At 38.8% G+C, this 21,931-nt stretch overlaps 2 protein-coding genes across 2 annotated transcripts in view; both read right to left on the bottom strand.

Moving 5' to 3' along the window:
* LOC141567461 (putative ATP-dependent RNA helicase TDRD12) lies at nucleotides 1–10,536 on the bottom strand. Its single transcript, XM_074314439.1, has 5 exons — nucleotides 10,411–10,536; nucleotides 10,053–10,273; nucleotides 7,959–8,058; nucleotides 1,202–1,389; nucleotides 1–700 (listed from the first exon to the last, which is right to left on the bottom strand). The coding sequence occupies exons 1-5, from the start codon at nucleotides 10,441–10,443 to the stop codon at nucleotides 697–699; spliced, it is 546 nt and encodes a 181-aa protein (XP_074170540.1). The 5' UTR covers nucleotides 10,444–10,536; the 3' UTR covers nucleotides 1–696.
* A 2,740-nt stretch (nucleotides 10,537–13,276) lies between these two features.
* LOC109453176 (putative ATP-dependent RNA helicase TDRD12) overlaps nucleotides 13,277–21,931 on the bottom strand; it is a 30,321-nt gene continuing 21,666 nt past the window's right edge. Inside the window, exons 12-18 of the mRNA XM_074314435.1 lie at nucleotides 21,000–21,060; nucleotides 20,501–20,608; nucleotides 17,886–18,071; nucleotides 16,097–16,253; nucleotides 15,447–15,574; nucleotides 13,838–14,029; nucleotides 13,277–13,596 (exon numbers count right to left, since the gene is read on the bottom strand). Coding sequence (XP_074170536.1) covers nucleotides 13,414–13,596; nucleotides 13,838–14,029; nucleotides 15,447–15,574; nucleotides 16,097–16,253; nucleotides 17,886–18,071; nucleotides 20,501–20,608; nucleotides 21,000–21,060 — 1,015 coding nt within the window. The 3' untranslated portion in view covers nucleotides 13,277–13,413. The remainder of the gene's footprint in view (nucleotides 13,597–13,837; nucleotides 14,030–15,446; nucleotides 15,575–16,096; nucleotides 16,254–17,885; nucleotides 18,072–20,500; nucleotides 20,609–20,999; nucleotides 21,061–21,931) is intronic.

Consider the following 21,931-nt stretch of genomic DNA (forward strand, 5'->3'; position numbering starts at 1 on the left):
ATAAAATAACGAGAGCTGTCAAGAGCACTTAGCAATGGTTTATTTAATTCAACCATACTTCAACATAAAAAACATGTAGTGTTTTCATTTTTTTAAAAAAGATTTTATTGGGGAAGGGGAACAGGACTTTATTGAGGAACAGTGTGTACTTCCAGGACTTTTTTCCAAGTCAAGTTGTTGTCCTTTCAGTCTTAGTTGTGGAGGGCGCAGCTCAGCTCCTGGTCCAGTTGCTGTTGCTAGTTGCAGGGGGCACAGCCCACCATCCCTTGCAGGAGTTGTACCGGCAACCTTGTGGTTGAGAGCACACACTCCAACCAACTGAGCCATCAGAGAGTTCAGTGGCAGCTCAGCTCAAGGTGCCATGTTCAATCTTAGTTGCAGGGGGCGCTGGCCCCCATCCCTTGTGGGACTCGAGGAATCGAACTGGCAAGCTTGTAGTTGAGAGCCCACGCTCCAACCAACTGAGCCATCTGGGAGGCAGCTCAGCTCAAGGTGCTGTGTTCAATTTTAGTTGCAGGGGTGGAGCCCACCATCCTTTGAGGGAGTTGAGGAATCGAACTGGCAACCTTGCAGTTGAGAGCCCATTGGCCCATGTGGGAATCGAACTGGTAGCCTTCGGAGTTAGGAGCACGGATCTCCAACCACCTCAGCCACCAGGCCGGCCCCATGTAGTGTCTTTGAATAGAGTAAATGCCTTTATCTAACAACACAATAAAAAATTAACACAGCAAATTAAAATGTTCAAGTTTCTTGATCTAGGCCATCACCAAGTGGAGCCAGGTGTGGCACTCGAGGGAAGTGGGTGCAAACAGACACCTAAGTCAGACTGTGCCATTTACTGAGCTGACCTTAGACAAATTACACAGCCTCGCCAAGGCTCACTTTGCTTATCTATAAAATGGGAATGATCATTTTTTAGGGATTTGTAAAAATTGAGTTAAAGATGTGTATGTATGTAGCACACAGTGACAGCTCTATAACTGTATATAAATGCTACACTGTCATCCAGGCTCTGTGCTCAGGAGTCAGAAGAGTCCCCAGGGTCTGGGGGCCATGACCCTGCCACCATCGTCCTAGGCAGTAGCAGGCCTGGCATGTGAACACTGGGTCCAATGGACAGAGGTGAAAATGGGGATCCAGTACCATTTAAAGTCACTTTGTGCTTCACAACTTTTTAAGATGAAATAAAGAGACATTCTACCTGTGAAAAAGTGTTTCTTCTGCTAATCCATATAATCCAAATTTCTCCACCTTTTCAACAGTTGTTTTATTACTGGGATCCTCAAAATACCTCTTCATTTCAGCATTAAGAGATGCATAAAGATCCACATGTTTATCAACGATACGACCAAAGTAATTTGTTGCATTTGAAATATAAAAAGGTATTATCTGAAACATATGAACATATCCAGAAAACAAAATCAAGCTAAACCCAAGACGTGTCCGCAGAAATCAGCACCTAGGAGCCCAAAGAACACGAACAGGGATTTAAAAAACCAACCAGGAAACTGGCCAGAAACCAAACCAACACATAAAACCTTACCATACCCACAAATAATTAAGACTTTCACTTTAAGTCTAAAGTAAGTTTTTTGGCGGTAAATCTTATTATTTTAAAACTACATTATTACTCATGTGTTGTTTACTTTTTAACTGTACTTTATAAAAATCCTTCTTGAAATAGTATCCCTTTCTCTTGAGCCCTTTCCGCTCCTTGTTCATGTAACGATAGGCATTTTATTAACAGCCTCTACTGCATGAGGCACCCAGGAAACAGAGATGAAACTACGTCCTACAGGGGCCCTCAGCAACCCACAAGTGGACAGACATGCCACAGCTATTGTGTGCTCCAGAAGACAACTCTTTGCAGGCACGTGTATGCAGTGTTACTGGCGTGTGAGAGGGAATGCCAGCGTGCAGCTGTGTTAGCAAGAGTACGGAGAAGGCAATTCCAGACCGAGGGAGCAGTCTGTATTAGGGTAGGGAGCCCTGGCTGCGCAGAGAAGATGCCAGGAGTGAGAACAGGTTACTTAGTGGGATGGAGGAGACGGCACTGCTGAGTGGGAGGTAAAGCAGGCAGGGCAGGGGCAAGGTCACCTCTTGTGATTGGAAAGGACGTCAGATGTCACCGGGCTGAGGGCCTGTGGCCCTCCTCACTGGCCCCCTCCAACTTCAGTGCCTGCCCTTCTCCCACTCTCGTTCCTAATCAGTCTTGTCCTGTTCCACAAACACTCCCCATGAACTCCTACCTCAGGCCCTTTGCACTTGCTGGTTCCTCTGCCTGGAATATTTATTCTTCTCCAGATCTTCCCACGGCTGGACCCTTCTTATCTGGCCCAGTGCAGTTGACCCCTCCTCAGAGAGTCCCTCCTTGCCTATAATTTCCAAAGGGCCGCTTGTGCCCCCGGCACACTTATACCAACATACATACATACCCCTTAGTATTCCACTGCATTTCATCCTCTTCATAGCACTTATCATCATCTTCCTTACTCACCTGTCCACTGTTGACCACTCCCATTGGAATGGCAGCAGAAATAGGACAGGTAACACGTCTGTCATGGTTCCTGAGCCAGCCATTCTCCAGCACCATGGAGAAAGCTGCCTTAAGAAACCCTCAGTGCGTACTCAAGCCCGCCCTATCTCAGGCAAGGGTTCAGTACTCCTTCCTGCCTGGCAGACACTCCTCCCCCAGGGGAGTCTTCTCTCTCATGGTGTAGAGGCCCCAACAGTAGACATGAGTCCACTTGGTGATGGCAGTCATTGAACACGAGGTAGACAGAGGATGAGAAGAACCCTCACTACAAGTAGGCAGGGCATAATACCTACACCAGTAACATTTTTTAAAAGACACACAATGAAAAATGACAGAGAAAATATACTAAAATGCTAATGATGATTGTTTTAGGATGATAGGAATAAAGGGGAGAGTGTCTCCCTCCCCCCCTGCCGTATTTCCCAAATCAGAATGCTCTGTGTTAAGGAAAGGGGCCTCAGCACACACAGGGGTAAACAAAGTCCAGGCCTGAGTTGGCATCGGTCTGAGGCAGTCCCCTCTGCATGGCATTAGCGCATCCAAAGACACATTTAGTTGGTAGAATGGAGGTGGCAAAAAGCAGCATGGGGACTGGACTCTTGACAGAGAGCAGGAAGCCCCCAGACAGAGTTTGGAGGTCTGGGTTTGCCTGGTACTCTCCTAGTTTCAGCACTGAAAAGTCCCAGGTGCCAGGAAACGCGTCAGTCCTGGGCACACTGAGAGGGTCATTTCTCACTACTTTACCTCCCGCCTGTTTGATTCCACTATCCAGTATCCGTGCGCATAACTAATTCAGTTTGTTCTGGTCACAGGACACAAGGTAAGGACGCAAAAATCAATTATGTTTCTAAAACAACTAGAAAATGAAGCTTAAAGAAAAATAACTAACAATAGCGTCCAAGAACATGGAATACTAGGGATAAACTGAACATAGTAAGTACAAGATCTGTCTATTGAAAACTATAACATGTTACTTAGAGAAATTAAAAATGACCTACCACATTAATGGACTAGGAGACTCAGTATTGTTAAGATGTCAGTTCTTCCTAATTAATCTACAGATTCAATGCAATGCCAATCAAAATCCCAGCATGCTTCTAATTTGCAAGCTGATTCTAAAATGTCATACGGATATGTGAAGGAGTATTCAAAAGGATATTGAAGAAGACAGGCGAAACTGAAAGACTTACCTATGCATTTTCAAGATTATAAAGCTCTAGTAATCAAGCCTGTGTAAGGTACTGTATAAAGATAGACAAATAGACCAGGGAACAGAATAAAGAATTCACATATATAGTCTCCCGATTTATATCAAAGTGCCAATGCAATTTAGGGGGAAAAGGAGGTCTTTATAATAAATGATGCTGGGGGAACCAATTATCCCTAAGGAAAAACCCTGCCCTCTATCCACACCTCACACAAAAATTAATTCAAGATGGATCATAGACCTAAATGGAAAACTATCAAGCTTTTAGAAAACATAGGAAAATCTCTGCAACCTTAGGATAGGCAAAGATTTATTATGGCATGAAAAACACAAAACATAAAATAAAAAAAGTGATAAACTAGACATCATCAAAATCGAAACTTTTGATCTTCAACTGGGAGAAAATATTTGCAATATATCTAATAAAGGATATCCAGAATATATAAAAAATTCTTAAAACGCAACAAAAAGAAAACCTTAAATTTAAAAATATGGGCATAAGTTCTGAACAGAGTTCATAAAAGAAGAGATACAAATGGCCAATACGCAGTAAAAAGATGTCCGAGATTCTTTATCATCAGGAAAATGCAAATAAAATATCACTGCAGATGCAACAGAGTGACAAAAATTAAAGGCTGAGAATACCAAGTACTGACACCAACTGGAATTCTCATACACAGTGCTGGTGAGGATGTAAAATGGTTCAACCACTTGAGAAAAGTGTTTGGCAGTTTCTTATAAACATATTCTTATTATATGATCCAGTGGTTTCACTCCTAGGTCTTACTCAAGAGAAACAAAAATGTACCGTAAAAGACTTATAACACAAAGGTTCATGGCAGCCAGAAACCACAATAACCCAAAAGCCCATCAACTTGTGAACAAACTACAGTACATCCGTATAATAGAATCCTGACTCAGCAATAAAATAGAGAACATAGGTAAATCTCAAAAGCATTATACTGAGTAACAGAAATCACACACAAAAGATACAAGCTGTATGAGTCCATTAATATGAAATTCTAGTAAAGACAAAACTATAGTGACAGAAGATCAGTGGTTACCAGGGGACGGGGGAGTAGGGCAAGGACTGACTGACTGTGGGGGGGCAAGAAGAGACCTTTCTGGGGTCATGGCCATGTGTGTATTTTGACTGTGGTATTGGTTCCCTGATTGTATGAATTTATCAAAACTCAACAAACTACACACTTAAAATAGTAATTTTTATTGTATGTAAATTATACCTCAATATAGCAGATGCTTAAAAAAGAGGCTTGGTTAGAAAGGTTCTGGAAAGGTGGCAGTGGTAAAGTGTCATATTTTTTGACTCTCTCTGAATCCCCACATAAAGACAGACAGATCAATGAGACAGCAAAACTGAAAACCAGGGACACAATTTGCAACAAAACTTAAGTATCCCCATGGACTCCGAAATAAAAGCAGAAAAAGAAGAGAAGAAGAAGAAAAAGGAGAAAATCTAGGTTACCTTGTGTTTAGCAATGAGTCTGGATACAACACCAAAAGAACAATCCATGAAAGAAAAAACTGGAAAGTTGGGCTTCATTAAAATTGACAACCTCTACTCTGCAGAAAACACTAAAAAGGGAATGATAAAACAAGCCACAGGCTGGGAGAAAATTTTTGCAAAACATGTATCTGATAAAGGACTGGTATCCAAAATATACAAACATTTGAAATTAAACAGTAAGAAAACATATGTCCAGATTTAAAAATGGGCAAAAAAACCTGAACCAAAAATGGGCAAAAAACTACTCACCAAAGAAAATATACAGGTAACAAATGAGCACATAAGAAGATGCTCAACATCGTATGTCATCAGGGAAATGCATATTAAAACGAGAGGCCCCTACACACTTAGTAGGAGGGCTAAAGCCAAAACACTGACAACATCAAATGCTGGTGAGGACGTGGAGCAAGAACTCTGATTCACTGCTGGTGGGAATGCAAAACGGCACAGCCTCTTGAGAAAATAGGTGGCAGCTTTTCACAAAGCAAAACAGTCTTACTATATAATCCAGCAATCATATTCCTTGGTATTTACCCAAATGAGTTGGAAACCTATATCTACACAAAAACCTACACATAATATTTACAGTACTTTTATTCATAATTGTCAAAGCTTGAAAGCAAACAAGATGTCCTTCAGCAGGTGAAGGGATACACAAACTGTGGTGTATTTATCAATGATAAAAAGAAATGCCCTACTCAGCCACAAAAGACATGGAAGAACCTTAAATGCATACTGCTAAATGAAAAGCTTACATACACTGCATGACTTCAATTATATGAAATGCTGGAAAAGGCAAAACTAAAGACAATAAAAAGAAAGGTGACTGTGAAGGGTTCTGGGGAAGACAGAAAGGAATAAATAGGTGATAAATGGGATTTTCAGATATTTGGCAAAACCCACAGAATGTCCACTACAAGGAGTGAACTTTAATGGAAACTGTGGACTTTAGTTAATAATCGTGTATTATTATTGGCTCACTAATTGCCAAACATGTACCACACTAACGCAAGAAGTTAGTAATAGGGGAAGCTGTGGTGGGGTGGAAGGATCTAGGGGAACCCTCTGTATTTTCTGCTCAATTTTTCTATAAATTTAAAACTGTTCTAAAAATACAACCTATTAATTTGAACAACAGAAAATCAGATGAGCAAAAACCATCTACATCACAAAACCTGCCTGGTATCTGTCTGTGCGGGAAGAAGCAGAGGGAGACAAGAGCGTGTGTGACGGGCCTAAGAGCAGAATTCCACATGAGGCAACAGGTATTCGCTGAAAACAGGGTGAGCCAGGGTGACAAGGGCAGCTGACAGTGGGAAGGCTTTCACCTACTCCAGTGGTGGTGAAGGCTGGTGAAATCCCTAAACGGTTCATCCAGGGACAATCGATATGAAGAAAGTGAAGGGCCAGATAAAAGTGGGGGAGGGTTACAGAGCCAGAAAATCTCAAAAAAAATCTCAGAAACTATGTCTTCATTTTTCTTTTTAATGAGACATGGAAACAACAGAAATGGAACAGGAACAACAGGAACTCTGTGGAATTAGAAAAGTTACCCTGACCCACACTTCCTTCTAAAATGTTAAGAAAAATGAATTTTATCTAAAAACGACCAATAGCAAAGTATCTGGGTCAAATCCCATATTAAGGTCTGAGCAGAATAACAGTCCCAACAGGCAATGAAAGCCACTAGAAAGGTGTATCCACAAACTAGATCAAAACTGTAACCTTTAGTTTCAAAACCACCTTTTACCTCGTTCATTAAGAAAAGGATATAGGATATAAAAGAACAATGTAAATCAGAATTAGAAAAATTTACAATTGAGGTGACAGAACTCAGGAAAGGATTAGAAATTAAAGAAAAAGAAGTTATTTCAGTAATGAAAATTGTAGAGGGTTGAATGGTGGCCCTCCAAAAAGATATGCCCATGTGTTAATTCCCAGACCTGCGATGACGATCTTATTTGACAAAAGGGTCTTTGCAGATGTATTTAAGTATCTGCAGATGAGGAGATCATTCTGAATTATCTGGGTGGGCCCTCTATCCAGTGAGAGGTGTCCCTTATAAGAGACCTCTGGATTCCAGATCTCTGAGACAGTACATTTGTATTGTTTTAAGTTACCTAGTTTGTGATGTTTGTCACAGCAGCTCCAGGAAACCAGGACAACACAGCCACACCAGAAGACGCACAAGAAGGAATGAACACAACAGATACGCCTTAAGGGAAAGGGAAGGTGAGAAGGACAACAATCAAACTCAAAAAGAAAGGAAGAAAGTAATAAAAAGGACTCAAAAGAAAGTGACGAACTCTTAACTCAGCAATTCTATCTGCTTCTCAGAATTTTCCTCAAAGGAATCATCATGGATGTTCTGAAAAGACTTATGTAATCATGGCATTATTTGTAATAGTCCTCCCCAAAAAACAAAAACAACTTTCTTTCTGAAAAGGTAACAAAAAAATCCCCAAATTGCTAATAGTATTAATCTGCTTTCCCTATTTGATCTTGGTTTTCTAAATAAACTCGGGAGGCCTTATAAGGACTGGCGTCTATTGTCAGATTAATAATGGTACATTAATACCGACCACTGGAAATCATAATCATATTCTACGAAGATTCTGCTGCTTAAAAAGTATGTTCATTAAAATGACCATTAATCATTCAACAAAAGGATCTTTACCAGAACTTACTTTAATGTAGCCACACACGGGTAGAGCGTGGTTGGATAATTTCTTTGGCGTGTCTATTTCTGGATTAATATGGTGTCGATTAGGACAGAACCTTTTGTCTCTGAAAAAAAAAGTAATTGGGTTTTAAAACCAGAAAAATAAAAACCCTATAATTGAAATCAGAGAACTTTTATTTGAAACCCTTTAAAAGTTAAGTAACCATATTAAATACTTCAGATGACACTAACAATGCATAATTAAGAGGAAAGGGATCCTAAAATTTAATTAACGCTGACTAAATTTAAGGAAAGAGTTATTCATTATCTCCAGACATTCTTAAGTGCAATACATAAATGAACAAAATGTACTTTCAAAATAAAGACTCTAAACCAGAAACACATTACCATAATCCACAACAAAGGGCCAATTAACTTCTAAACCAGAATCCAAACTGAGAAATAGTTGAAGCTTCAGTTTCAAAAGTCGACATTCTTAAAGGCATAATAGAAACTGTTAATAATAACCTGTTTAATGTAACATACTTTTAAAAAAGTAAATGTCAGCAGTTATCTTAAAATTAAATTCAATCCCACAGATACATATCAGACACCAACTACCCAGTCCCAGCCATCCAATTGTCAACAATCGGCCTTATGTCTGGATCGGGGAGAGGGTCCCTCTGACTGTTAGGATACTCATGGTTTCCCAACTGATTTACAGAATCAAAGCAGTTGCTAGCAAAATTCCAACAGGGTTTTTGAAGAAATTGACAAGCCTGTTCTAAACTGTAGATGCAGATGCAATAGATTTATAACAGCCGAAACAAACTTAAAGAACAGCAAAGTTGGAGAAATTATATGCAGGATTCCAAGACGCACTATAATATACGCTATAGTACTTGAAAAAAATATAGAACTAGTGTAAGGATAGACAAACAGACCAATGGAACAGAGTCCACAAATGGACCTCATGTATTATCATGGGGTTTATATTGAAGGCACCAACTCAGTGAGAACATGCTGTTTTCAATAAAGATCCTGGAGCAAGTTTTATCCATTTGGAAAAAAGTAAACCGTGCCCCCTACCTCATAATATACACAAAAATTCAATATGGATCATACGCCTAAATGTGAAAGCTTAAACTATAAAGCTTCTAGCAGAAAATATACAAGACTGTCTTCATGACCTAGAGACAAATATTTCTTACATAAGGACGCAAAAAAACAGCAGCCATAAAAAAGCTTCATCAAAATTTACAATGTCTGCTCATGAGAAGACTATTAAGAATGAAAAGGCAAGCTGCCATACTTGGAGAAGATATTCTCAATGCACATATGTGACAAAGCATTTGTATCTAGAATAAATTAATCCTACAAACCAATAACAAAAAGATAAATGCCCCATTTAAAAAGTGGGTAAAAGACCTGAACAGGCACGTCACAAAAAGAGGATGGTCAAATGTCCCACAAGCCTATGAAAGAACATTCAACATCATTAATTATTAGGGAAACACAAATGAAAATCACAATGGTTTACCACCACTCCCAGAATACTAAGTGTTGGTGAGGATATGGAGCAACTCAAATGCTCTCACACACTACTGATTAAATCGTAAAATGGTCAGCCACTTGGGAAAAGTAAAACATATGCTTATCCTTTGACCCAGAAATTCCACTCCAAAGTATATAGCCACGAGAAATGGGTTTATATTTCCACAGAAAGATAGCTTCATACGTAATAGCCAGAACTGGAAACAATCCACAAGTCCATCAACAGAAGAATGGATATATATACACGTTGTGATATATTCATACAATGGAATACTGAGCTACCAAATAAACAAAATACTAATACAACAACACAGATAAATGTCACAGATATTAGGTTGATTATGAAGTTCAAAAATAAGCAAAATTAACAGATATCAGGAGTATGGCTACTTCTGAAGGAAGGACAAATTGGGAAGGAGCACGAGGGGACCTCTAGGATGCTTCCTCAAAGCTGGGTGGCGGTTCCCATGGGTGCATACATATGTAACAATTCATCAAGCTGTAAAATAATCACCTGTGCACTTTACTGTATATCTCAATTACGAAACAAAGATGACTGGCTTACTTGCAAAAACCAAAAGCCTTAAGATATGGACAAAGAGGCCTTCCGGCTTTTTTGTCTTCCTTGGCTTCTAGAAGCCCTGCAGTAAACTCATACAGCTCCGATGGGATCTTGGCATCCGCTCTCTCCAAATAGCGCAGGACACCGACTGCATGGCACGCGTTTCTCTCCGTCAGCAGCAAGACAGACTTGGTTCTCTTATCTCCCTGTTCTGCAGGAGAACCCTTCAAATTGAGGGTGAATGAATAAAGGAAGTGGATCATCCATGCCAGTCTAAAGGATAAAACTTTGTGGACTCTGAATTTGTCATTACATGGAAAATGCCAGTGGAACGTTCAAAGATAATAAAAATTGATCAAACCTGTTCAGTTAAACTCTGAAAATGATCAGACATGCAATACAGACGTCCTCCAAAGATTTTTGGCGAGGAAGGAAAGCTGAAGTGAATCACACACGTGGCATCAGTGATGGCCAAGAGTGGTATGCAGTCATCAGTTAAGGCTGGAGAAAAGGATTCCGACAATTTGAAATGAGGCTGGAGTTTTACCATACTTACTCCACTGAGCATACTTCAATACATTGCTTTATTGCATTTTACTTTTTAGATGCAAAGAAGCTTCCTTTCCATTTTTCCCAAAAATGTCACAGCCCAGTGACTGAATTGGAGAAAAGTGGTCTCCCTTTTACCTCTAAAAAAATGCCCCTTTTTATTACAAATCTAGGCCGCCCATACCTATTTTACACGTATTTTATACATTTTGATTTTTACATTTCTAATATTAAATTTAACAGTCATCTATGACATGTTTCCTCATAGGCACATATGTATGTATATATCAGGGGCACCAAAAAATTGTATACAAGTGGACACTTTGGTCAACATTGCTCAAGTAGTAGTTCGTCGTAATCAGAAGTGTCTGAACGCTGATGGTAACCACTTTGAGCACCTCTTGCAATTGCAGACGTCAAACGTGACTCGTATTCATCCTTTGTTAGCGGTATATATTGAGTATTACAATTTTAATACAGTTTTTTCCTTTCTTAAAATGTGTATACATGTTTTTGGCACCCTCTGTATGAATGAGACAGTGATCCTCCAACTGGAACTCCAGGGAAAAGTCTAGACTAAGGGCTGCTGCCTCCTGGGGGACACACATCCACCTCAACATCAAAATCTTAGTGGAGGTTCATTTTCACTTTGAAATTCAGATTACTAATGAATTCTCAATAAGTCTAAGAAATGATGAGAAATTCAGAGATGAGCTATATATAAATAAATACGTTTCCAAATTTCTACAGTTTGTATCTAAAAACGTGCTCAAATGAAACAAACGTTATTTTGCTAAAACTATTTTCCTGCCTTTTAAAACAATGCACATGTGCATGCATATATGTGTGTATGTATATATGTGTGTACATACTACTTATACAGATATTTGTATATACAGCTGACCCTTGTATATACAACACGGGGTAAGAGTGCTAACCACCACCCCTAAGCAGTCAAAAATCCTATAACTTTTGACTCTCCAAAAACTTAACTACTTATATAGCCTGCTGTTGACTAGAAGCCTTACCAATAATATATACAATCGATCAACACACATTTTGTATGTTATCTGTATTATATACTACATTCTTACAATAAAGTAAGCTAGAGGAAAAAAATGTTATTAGGAAAGTCAGAAGGAAAATACATTTGTAGTACTGAATGTATTTACTATAAAAAATCCATGCATGAGTGGACCTGCGCCATTCAAACCTGTGTTGTTGAAGGGTCAACTGTTAATGTACACATACGCGAAATTTATGGTACTGCTGTCCATCGGGGCTTTTTCACTACACCTACTAGTCCATTAGTGCTGAAATGTGGATGTACTACTGATTCTTTTCTTTCAATTATTTTTTTGAATCAGTTTTAGGTGTACAAAGCAACGTAATAGTTAGACACTTACATCCCTCGCAAAGTGATAACGCCCCTCCCCAAGCTACTACCCCTCTGACATCTTATATAGCTGTTACAGTACCACTGACTATCTTCCTTATGCTGTACTCCATATGCCATGAATATATATATATATATACTGTATTACATATTATAAATTATATTGTATTATATTAATATATATTATATATGTATAATAATATATATATTACATATACAATATATATAATATACATGTTACATACATATTGTATACACATGTTATATATATTAATAACATATACATATATACGTGTATGTATATATATACCATATACAATATATACTATAATATAATATATAATACATAATACTATAATATATATACTACAAATATAATACATGCTATAATATAATATATAGTATATATACAATATATATTGTATATATGATGTATATATAATATATATATTACATACAATATATATTAATAACATATACATTATTATTCCCATCTGGCATATTATATATATAATATATATTATATATTATAAAATATATATATAATTATAGTTGACCTTCAATATTATTCTACTTCAGCTTGAGGTGTACGGCACAGTGGTCAGGCACCTACACAGTGTATGACGTGATGCCCCTGATAAGTTCAGTGCCCATCTGGCACCCTACATAATCTTTACAACATTATCGATTATATTCCCCATACTGTATTTCACATCCCATGACTGTATTGTGACCACTAATTTGCACTTTCTAATCCCTTCACTTTCTCCCCCATCACCTTCCCTCTCCCCTCTAGCAACCAAGTTTTTTTTCTATATCTCTCAGTCTCTTTCTGTTTTGTTTGCTTATTTATTCTGTTCTTTAGATTCCACATATAAGTGAGGTCATGTGGTATTTTCTTTCTCAGTCTGACTTATTTCACTTAACATAATATTCTCAAAGTCCATCTTACCATTTGCAACAACACTGATAGACCTTGAGAATACTACTGACTCTTATTTTTTATTTTGTATATGGCCTCATTTCTACATTTTAGCATTAATTTATATACAATTAGATTAAACATATCTTTAGTCCATGTATTTGGCTTTTCTAGCAACACGATATATTTGAGTATTATCTTCTCTATTTTCTTAAGTAGAGGGTACAGAAGATGTTGGCATTTCTTCATGAATGAATCCTTTTAATGCTCTGCCGTGACAAAGTGTAAAGCACTACTCCCTTTGGGGACAGTTTGCATCAATGAAAGGCTTGTCCCGTCTACTTGGCTCCTCCCCTCAATCTCAGGCCTCCTGATGTCCTTTTTCATTGCTACCAGCACTCTGCAGCAGAACCCATTCTGACTGATGTTGAACTTGTACCATTTTATTCCCCCGTCAAATATTTAACTACCACAGTAATTCTCTGATGACTCAATATTCAATCACAGTTTAAACAAACAGTTGAGAATGTTCTATGCGTGGAAGGGCTCACCTTACACACGATTTCAGTTTCAGCTACAGAACAGGTGAAGATCAAGGTCTTTTGTGCCTGACTTGGAATGAAATCAAGAGTTTGGAGTAAAGTAGAGGTTTTTTCACTTTCTAGGCAAAGGTGTACTACCTGGTAATGAAATACAGAAACAATGTGATTTTTAAAATGTTCAAGGTGCTCCAGTTTTACTTTGCAGAGGTTACGTTGTGATTTTAATAGAAAAGAATGTGTAGGAAACCAATATAAATTTAAATACACAATTACAGACTTGTGTATGAAATCAAAGCTATAATCTTTTAATATTAAGCCATGAAACAAAGGTTACTTGCCTGTGTTCATCAGCCCCCCACTCCCCCCCACGACTCATTACCTGTTGGACCTTGCCATAGAGAGCAGCCTCTTCCATGGCTGTGATCACAACGTAGGGGTCATTCATGAACTCTTTGAGTAAATGTTCTATATGCTTGTTCCAATGAACTCCAACTGCAACAATCTGATGTGGTGCAGATTCCCTTTCGTCAACTTCAGCATTTTTTTTAAAGTTATGTAAGATAGCAAACATCTGGAAAATTAGCGTAATTAATTTCACTTGCATTTCAAAAGAGAATAATCGTTAGTTTGACAGAATGTAAAAAATAAAGAATTTATATTTTTTGTGTTCAGAGTGGGAAGAGGCCTTCACAAACATAAAAGTAAAGGAAAAAACTAAAAAGGAAAAAATGTTAGGTCTAAACAAAACTGAAACATAAACATCTGGGTAATGATGTGCAACATATGTAACAAAGGATTTCTGTCCTTATACAAAAACTTCTACAAACTGATTAGAAAAAGATGATCCCCACCGACAGAAAATAAGCAAAGGAATGAAGAAGCAGCTCATAGAAGAATAGGTACAAATGACTAGTATGAATTCATGCTCAACCTAACAAGTTATCAAGGAAATACAGATTAAACTAGTCAGATGCCACATTTAACAATCAGACTGGCAAAGAAAGCTGGACCGGGGCCTTCCACTGTCAGGGGTGCAGGGTGTGTGGCATGGCGGCACACTACCTAAGGGAGTGTAAATCAGTATACACCTTTAGAAAGGCAACCTTACAATGTAGTAGTCTAGATATTAGTTTGCAAATAAGAACTGAGATTTTTAAAGATGTTCAGAAACCCTGCACAGGCCCATACAGTCAAGTAACAAAGCCTGGACTTGAACCTGGGGCCATCACCTCTACCAAACGAATGCTCTTGGTCATCATGTTACACTGCTTCCAACAAATGCCTTACAAGAATTCAGTCTTTGATCCATCAATCCCTTGCCTAGGAATTTACCCTAAGGGAAACATGCAAGAAGATGTATGTTCTTCACACACACACACACACACACACACACACACACACACACACACACAAATGATGCTAAATGTCTGAAAATAAAATGATTAAAAAAAATGATGTCCCTAGGATTCAATGCCATATGGCCAATAATCATACTGTAGAATAGTAACAATACAACGCTATTTACTGAAAAATGCAAGTTATAAATTAGCACATAAAGTAAGGGCCTGATATTGTTAACTACATGTGTCAATAGACACAGGAATTATGAAAAAGAAGGAAATACTCCAAAACAGTAACAGTGATTACGTCTGAGTGTAGGATTATGGATGTTGGGGCTTTTCAAGTGCTCTTCTCTATTTCTCAAATTCTCTAAAATAAAAATGGCTTTCATAACCAGAAAAATATTAAATATTTTAGAAAACCACCCTCGAAAAGAAGTTTTGCTCTTTAAAGAGACCTTTAATATTGGGAAGGAAATTTCAGATAAATGTTCTCTCTTCTTAATCATAGAAGTCAAAGGGAAACTTTTATAGACTAACCAAGCTTCTTCCCCAACTAGACACTTTTCTTGACTCCTAAAAGCAGTGAAGACTTTAATTATATATACTTCTGAATACTAATGACAACTAAATGTATATCATACTTACTTGTTCATTAGCTTCAAAGAATAATACTTCTACCTCATCCAAAATCAGGTGACAGAGTCTAAGAAATAACAAGCTTTGATATTTGAGAAATCTCAGAAGACTATGTGGTGTTGTCACAATTACATCACCTACATTTTAAAAGAAAACAACAATTAACATTTTAGATTTCCCACAGGTTTTCCTAACATTTCCTTTACTAAGATTCCATATACTTTCTAGAAATGCCTTCTAATAAGACAAAAAGCTGTTTTTCTTACTCAGGTGGGTGAGGCAGGAGGGTGTGCCTGCCTGGGTTACTACCTCTGTTACCAACCCTGCCATTATCTGATTACATACTAGGGCTCCCACCAGGTTTTGCTCTCCTAAAAGACAGGGAGGGTTTTAGTCAACACCTAACAAAATGGTAGGTGTTCGTTCAGTAGATAGTTGATAAATGAATGAAATCACGTAGTTTTCTTATTTTCTCACAGATGTGAGCCAAGATCAAACCTTCATCATCTATACTCATCGGTAATTGACAAGGGCAGTTTGGACTAGGGATCATCGGCTGCATCGACACAGCCCTGTGTCATCGGCAGCTCCCAGGCCTGCCCGGGGAAGGTGCCACTGTGTTCTGTGGAGAAAACCAAACAGTTTGAAAGGATGCTTACACCCCCTTGGAAGCTTCATATTTTTGGCTTCGTCTTTGTGGAGTCCAATTGTTAACAACATAGGATGAAGAGGCCTGGAGGACATGTTATAGTCTCCCAATAATTCAAAAATAAATTGGGCTTTTTTCCACCCAGGACATACGATGACTGCCAGAGGCTGCGAAGACACACAAATTCACATAATTTTGGACAAAAGTTAAGAATCGAACACAGGATATGTGAAGCATGTAGAACAGCTCCTTGTACAGAGTAAGTACTACATACATTTTTATCATCATCATAGAGGTCAGAAAAGTTAAAATACAGTTTCATTAAAATGGATTTAGACACTCATCTGTTCCTAGAGCTTAAACTAAGCATTTTACAAATATTAATTCACTTAGTCCTGGAAACACTCTTATAGGATAGGACCTAGTACTACCTCATTTCACAGATGAGGAGTCTGAGGCACAGAGAGGTGAAGTCAGTTGCCCAAGGCTGCACAGCTAATACATAGTAGCAACAGGATTTGAAGCCAGGCAGTCTGGCTCTAGAGCTCCTGCTCCTAAGCACAAAGATGAACTAACTGCTTCCTGAAAGGGGCCTTTAAAAACGTTAACATCTCTTCCTTAGGAGATTGGAGTTTCCTATAGCACCATCTGAACCTTGCCTTCCACTTGCCAAATATCTCCTGAAGATACACTGCCTGCCAAACACCTTCCTGGACACCTCCCTCGATTAGCTGAAGACAAGAATGAGTCTCCTTTTTCCTTTACGAAGATCCAGGTGAGCGCTAGCTTCCAGGTGTCAGGGCTACAAAGCAGGCTGAACAGGGAGACACAGAGAAAGCAGAGTGGATACAAGATCTGGACATCCTTTGCTGCTCCAGCCAGGGTTCTATCTCAACACCCTCTGTGTCTCATCAACAGTGGTCAACTGCTAACTAATTGAGGGTATCCATTTAGTTTTATTAAATCAATACATAACTTATTTAATGCCATTTTTCAAAGGAAAATCATTAAACTACATAGCACAATTAGAAAAATAAACTAGAATCTTTTCTAAAATGCAATTCTAAGTGTCTTTTTGTACTGCTATGTTCCACCTTATAATGAGTGGCAGAACATTCTGTAGTGTGTCCTTTGGGATAGGATCTGAGACAAAGGCCTGACAGGACATCAGTTCAACTACCAACCAAAACCCAGCAAAGCAGATGTCACTACCCCACTGTCATTTGATCCTCACACCGCATTTCTCTCCTTCCCATCATCTCTCTCAGCTATTTTCAGATTCTTACACAGGGGAAAAATAAAAGTGGGATTATAAAACAGTGAGTGGTGCTGTGAAAATATCTGCAAGAATATGGGAAAAGAGGACAGAAAACCTAAAGTCTAATCCTACTTCTTTTCCCACTTGTCAGCTGTTAAAATGTATACTGGTAACTTTTCATGAGTTAATTTTTGCATCTATAAAATTGTGAAAAGAATACATGGCCTGACCATCTCATAGGGTCACTGTGACAATTAGATGAATTAAATCAGTGAAATACTTTTATGAACTATGTATTTATTTATCAAAGCCAGGACTCTCTTGTCTCAGTGGATGGCCCACACTGGGGGTCAAGGTGAGAATGGGTGTGGAAAACTGATGACTGTGGTAAGAGAAAAGTTTCTCATAGGATGGATTTTTGTCCTGCCAGTTTGGAAACTAAATGAATAACGTAACCTAAACTTTACGAAAGGTTAGGTGTAAAATTTAAAAATAAATGTTTAATCCATTTTGTTGTGAAACAAAATTGTCTTCAACTTACTCCATTTCTACTCGGTAATGACTGATAGCAGCCCCCCGTTTGCAAAACCGTAAGCACTGGTGGAAGGTACAACAAAGGGTCATTTCCACACTGAGCAATGACAACCACATCACAGCCACGTGCTATGGGAGGCCAAGAGTACGATTCAGTGTGGTTAGGTCCCAGAAACTTATTTCTTTGAAGAGCCTACAAAACAACCAAAAAATCACAATAAAGTATAGAAAACTAATTTAAAAACCCATCTAATTGCTCATTTACCCCCAACAATGGGTATACACTGCTCACCCTGGCATTTTCCAAGACCTACCTTTTAAGTCCCACTGAATCTTTCCTAACATCAAATGGGCTCCAAATGAAAAGGATCCAATAGGCGATCCACTGACGAACCAGGCGCTTAAAGCTCACCACAGCTAGGATGTGACTTCTTCTCCCTCCTTCTAGTAATCTGCCGGTGCATCAGCTCACTTGTAAGGCTTTTTTTAAATATGGACTTTTTTGTTTATTTTTCTATGTAATTGTCATTAAAACCTCCCAAATGTTCCAACAGGGTAGAGTTATCCAGCCACAATGATATTGTCTTCCAAAAAGTGGACTTATCAGCACCATCATCTCTGTGAAGTGGAGGCCCTGACCCCCACGGCAAGCGGGAATGACTCCTCTCTGCACCTGGAACGCAGCGGTCATCCTGGGAGCTTCCTGCACCGTCACCCTTTTGTTTGCAACTCACATCATCTTTTTTGTTCACCTGCTTGTGTTGGTGGAGAACATATTTCAGTAGCTTCTTGACAAAGGGAACAGAGGAAGTAAATCTGAGATTTTGTATGTCTGGAAATGTCTTCATTCTGCCCTCACACTTCACTGACAGTTTGAGAATAGACCTCTGGGTTAGAAATAACTTTTCATTAGAATGTTGGGGTCGATGCTCCTCTGGTGTTACTGTGGAGAAGTCTGAAGCCATTCCGATTCCTGACCACGCGTGTGGGACCAGTTTCTTCTCTCTGGAAACTTCCACGTCTGAAGCGTCCAGTGTAGACGCGTCACAACATCATTCTACTATCTTGTTTCTAAGTTGTGCTGGGCCTGTGCTAGGTAAACTCTCTTAATTTGGAGCGTCATATCCATTAAGTCTAGAAATTATTCACATGTTCTTCTTCTCAGACTTTTCCGCTCTCTTCCGTCGTTTCTTTCTAGAAATCCCATTTTCAGGTATCGGACCTCAAACTGACCCTCAAATTTTCTTCTTTTGGTTTCAGGTGTACAAAGCAACGTAACAGACATCTAAACCCCTCATGAAGTAATGACCCTCTCCCCAAGCCACTAGCCCTCTGACATCTTACACAGTTGTTACAATACCTTTGACTCTTCCCTGTGTTGCACTCCACACCCCGTGACTACATATACCTATATATTTAGTTATAGCTGACATTCAATATTATTCTACTTCATGTCTTCAGGTGCATAGCGCATTGGTCAGGCACTCAAGTTTTCTTTTGCCCCTCATTTCCATCTCTTTTGTCTTTTTGTTCCCCTGATAGCTTTTATTTTACCTCTCAAATCTACTATTGATTTTTATTTTTATAACACTGTGAATTCCCAAGAACCTTTTTTTATTTTCTGAATTTTCGACAGTACCCTGTTATTGTTAAATACATGCAATATATATCTTCTCTTATCTCTGAGGATATTTATTTTCTAATGTTTTCTTCTACTCCCTACAGTGTTTGTTGCCTTTGGAGTTGTTCGGGGTTTTTTCCTTAGGTGAGGCTTTCCTCTAATGTCTAATAATCCCTGGTGTTCTGTTCAGGCTGAGGAAGGCCACTAAAAGCTGACCAGAGGACCCGTGGGTGAGGCAAAGCTCATCTCCGTGTGAGAGTCATATCACTGCAGGAAGACAGGGCAGAAGCAGACCCTTTTACTGGGAGAATTCCAGACAGCATCATCCAAAGGTCTTTCTCTAGGGCCACTCAGTTTCTCCAAAAAGAGCCTCCAATCTCCCTCCTGAGAATCTGGCTGTGGAAACAGGTAAGGAAGTGCACGACCCTTGCCAACTTCCCTGCTTCCTGGGGCATCTCAGCCATACTCTGTTGCCTATTTCCCATCTCCTCAAAGCCTGTGGGAAGCTGTTTTCCTAAAGACTTCCCTCTTATGCTATTTATCCTTGTGGTTCCATCTTCCTTTCTTTTTTAAAAAAATTTTAAGTTGTTGTTGTTTTTGTATCAAGTAGGAAGTAGATGCACACGTATGATCAATTTACTAAGGGAAACCACAGGTCTATAAAGCAACTTTGAAAAAAAATGCTAAAAAGTATATTACAATTGCCCTGGCAACTTGTGCCTTGCAAGCCCCATTCCACAGGCACATTTGAAAATTTAATTCAGAAAAGCACTTAAAAGTTAAACAGGGATTTCTCCACAAAAAAAAATTATTCATTTGTAAGAAATTAACCTGGACTTAAGAATAAATAATAATTATAATAAATAATTACTAATAAAAGCTTAAACGAGAATTTCAAAAGCAAAGAAATTATACAAATGCAACCTTAAAAGCATTTATTAAAAATCCTTCTACATTACGTCAGTATCCCTTCTTGAGTTTGGTTTCAGAAGCACGTTTACCTTTTTCAGGTCTGCCAAAAGTGGCGACGTGTCAATGGATAAGCAAGGTTCGATCTTGTTCCGGAGCACTGTGAAGGGCTGCTGTGTGCCCAACTTCAACTTCTGCAACTAGAAAACACGGATGTTAGACAACTCTGCCCTGCAGGATTAGCACAGAACATCAAGAACTTTACGGAAGTGAAAAAAATACAAGAATTTGATTTCAATGTAAGTCATCTAGGTGTATATGCTTATCAAAAACCCCCAAAACTACCAAAATGAAAGGAAGAGCATCTATTACCCAAATTTAAAACCAAACAATTAATTAAAAAGAAAAAACAATTTCTCTCAAGCAATAATTCACTGGACAATTTCTAAAAAGATTTCTTCAGCTAAAGTTCCCAATAGAAAGGGTTTCTCTTCTGATCTCATATTTAGAGGGAGGAAGGAGAAGGATTTAAAGAGTAAACAGTTTTCTTTCTTTTTTATTTTTATTTTTATTTTTTTAGAGTTGTAGTACCTGCTGCAGATCAGAGATTCCATCAGCTCTCAAAGGATCAGGATTTAAAAATTGCAATAATCTGTAAAATAGTTACAGGGCAACTTGAAAGGAAAAAAGTGTTTATATTTCTTCAATAGAACTATTATTTTAATTCTTCCTTGACGTAAGTAAAGTGAATTATATATCCCAAAGCATAGCTATGAAATCACTGCTCATTTTATTTTGCCTTGTTTATTGTGATACAAGGGCCACGGTGGGTCATGCCAGGCCCATGCTTCCCCCACCCACCCGAGGCCCCAGGCTGAATTGTCAATCACAGGACCACCAGCTCTGAACAAGGAGAAAGATCACCAGGTCATCACATGTTCCTAATAAACCCATTGCCTCCTTCCTTCTTTGCTGTTTAATCTTGAACACTTCAAAGCTCCCTGTAACCCACAGTAGAATAACTGGTATAATTTAATCAGCGGGTACTAAGTAAAGGGCATTTAGCCAAATAGGAGATCAGATACAACCTTCTAACACAAACATAAAAGGCAACAGTTATCTCAGGGTTAATTTATTAAGTAATACTTTCATGTAATAAAAGAAAGAAATGAGCTATATGGATAATGCAAGGTCTTTTGTTCCAAGAAAAAGAACCACTTGTAACACCACAACTTTCAGGTATGAGGGTGAAGGGATATCCCAGGAGGAGGCTGTCAACTCAGGTGCCAACCCAGATCTGTGGGCTCCATGGCAGCCTTCAAAGCCCCTGGCCTTGGAACATTGTGAGGAGCTCCTGAACTTCCGGTCAAGATGGTCGAGTAGGTAAACGCTGTGCTCGCTTCCTCCCATGACCTCATCAATATTACAACTAAATTATAGAATCACCACCCTTGAAAACCCCTGTGAGGAGCTCCTGCTGGATGACGGGCCGTTACAGGGCCACAGTGTGGCTGGCTTCTGGG

This window comes from Rhinolophus sinicus, linkage group LG11 (assembly GCF_036562045.2).
Source record: "Rhinolophus sinicus isolate RSC01 linkage group LG11, ASM3656204v1, whole genome shotgun sequence".
Taxonomy (NCBI): Eukaryota; Metazoa; Chordata; class Mammalia; order Chiroptera; family Rhinolophidae; genus Rhinolophus; species Rhinolophus sinicus.

What these genes read in the sequence shown, in the direction of transcription:
- LOC141567461 (XM_074314439.1), bottom strand. Translation starts at nt 10,443, where the DNA reads ATGTCTGATCATTTTCAGAGTTTAACTGAACAG. An exon ending in AAGGCTTTTGGTTTTTGCAA is followed by an intron (nt 8,059 to 10,052) that starts GTAAGCCAGTCA and finishes TTTTTTTTTCAG; the next exon opens with AGACAAAAGGTTCTGTCCTA. An exon ending in CCGTGTGTGGCTACATTAAA is followed by an intron (nt 1,390 to 7,958) that starts GTAAGTTCTGGT and finishes CATATGTTTCAG; the next exon opens with ATAATACCTTTTTATATTTC.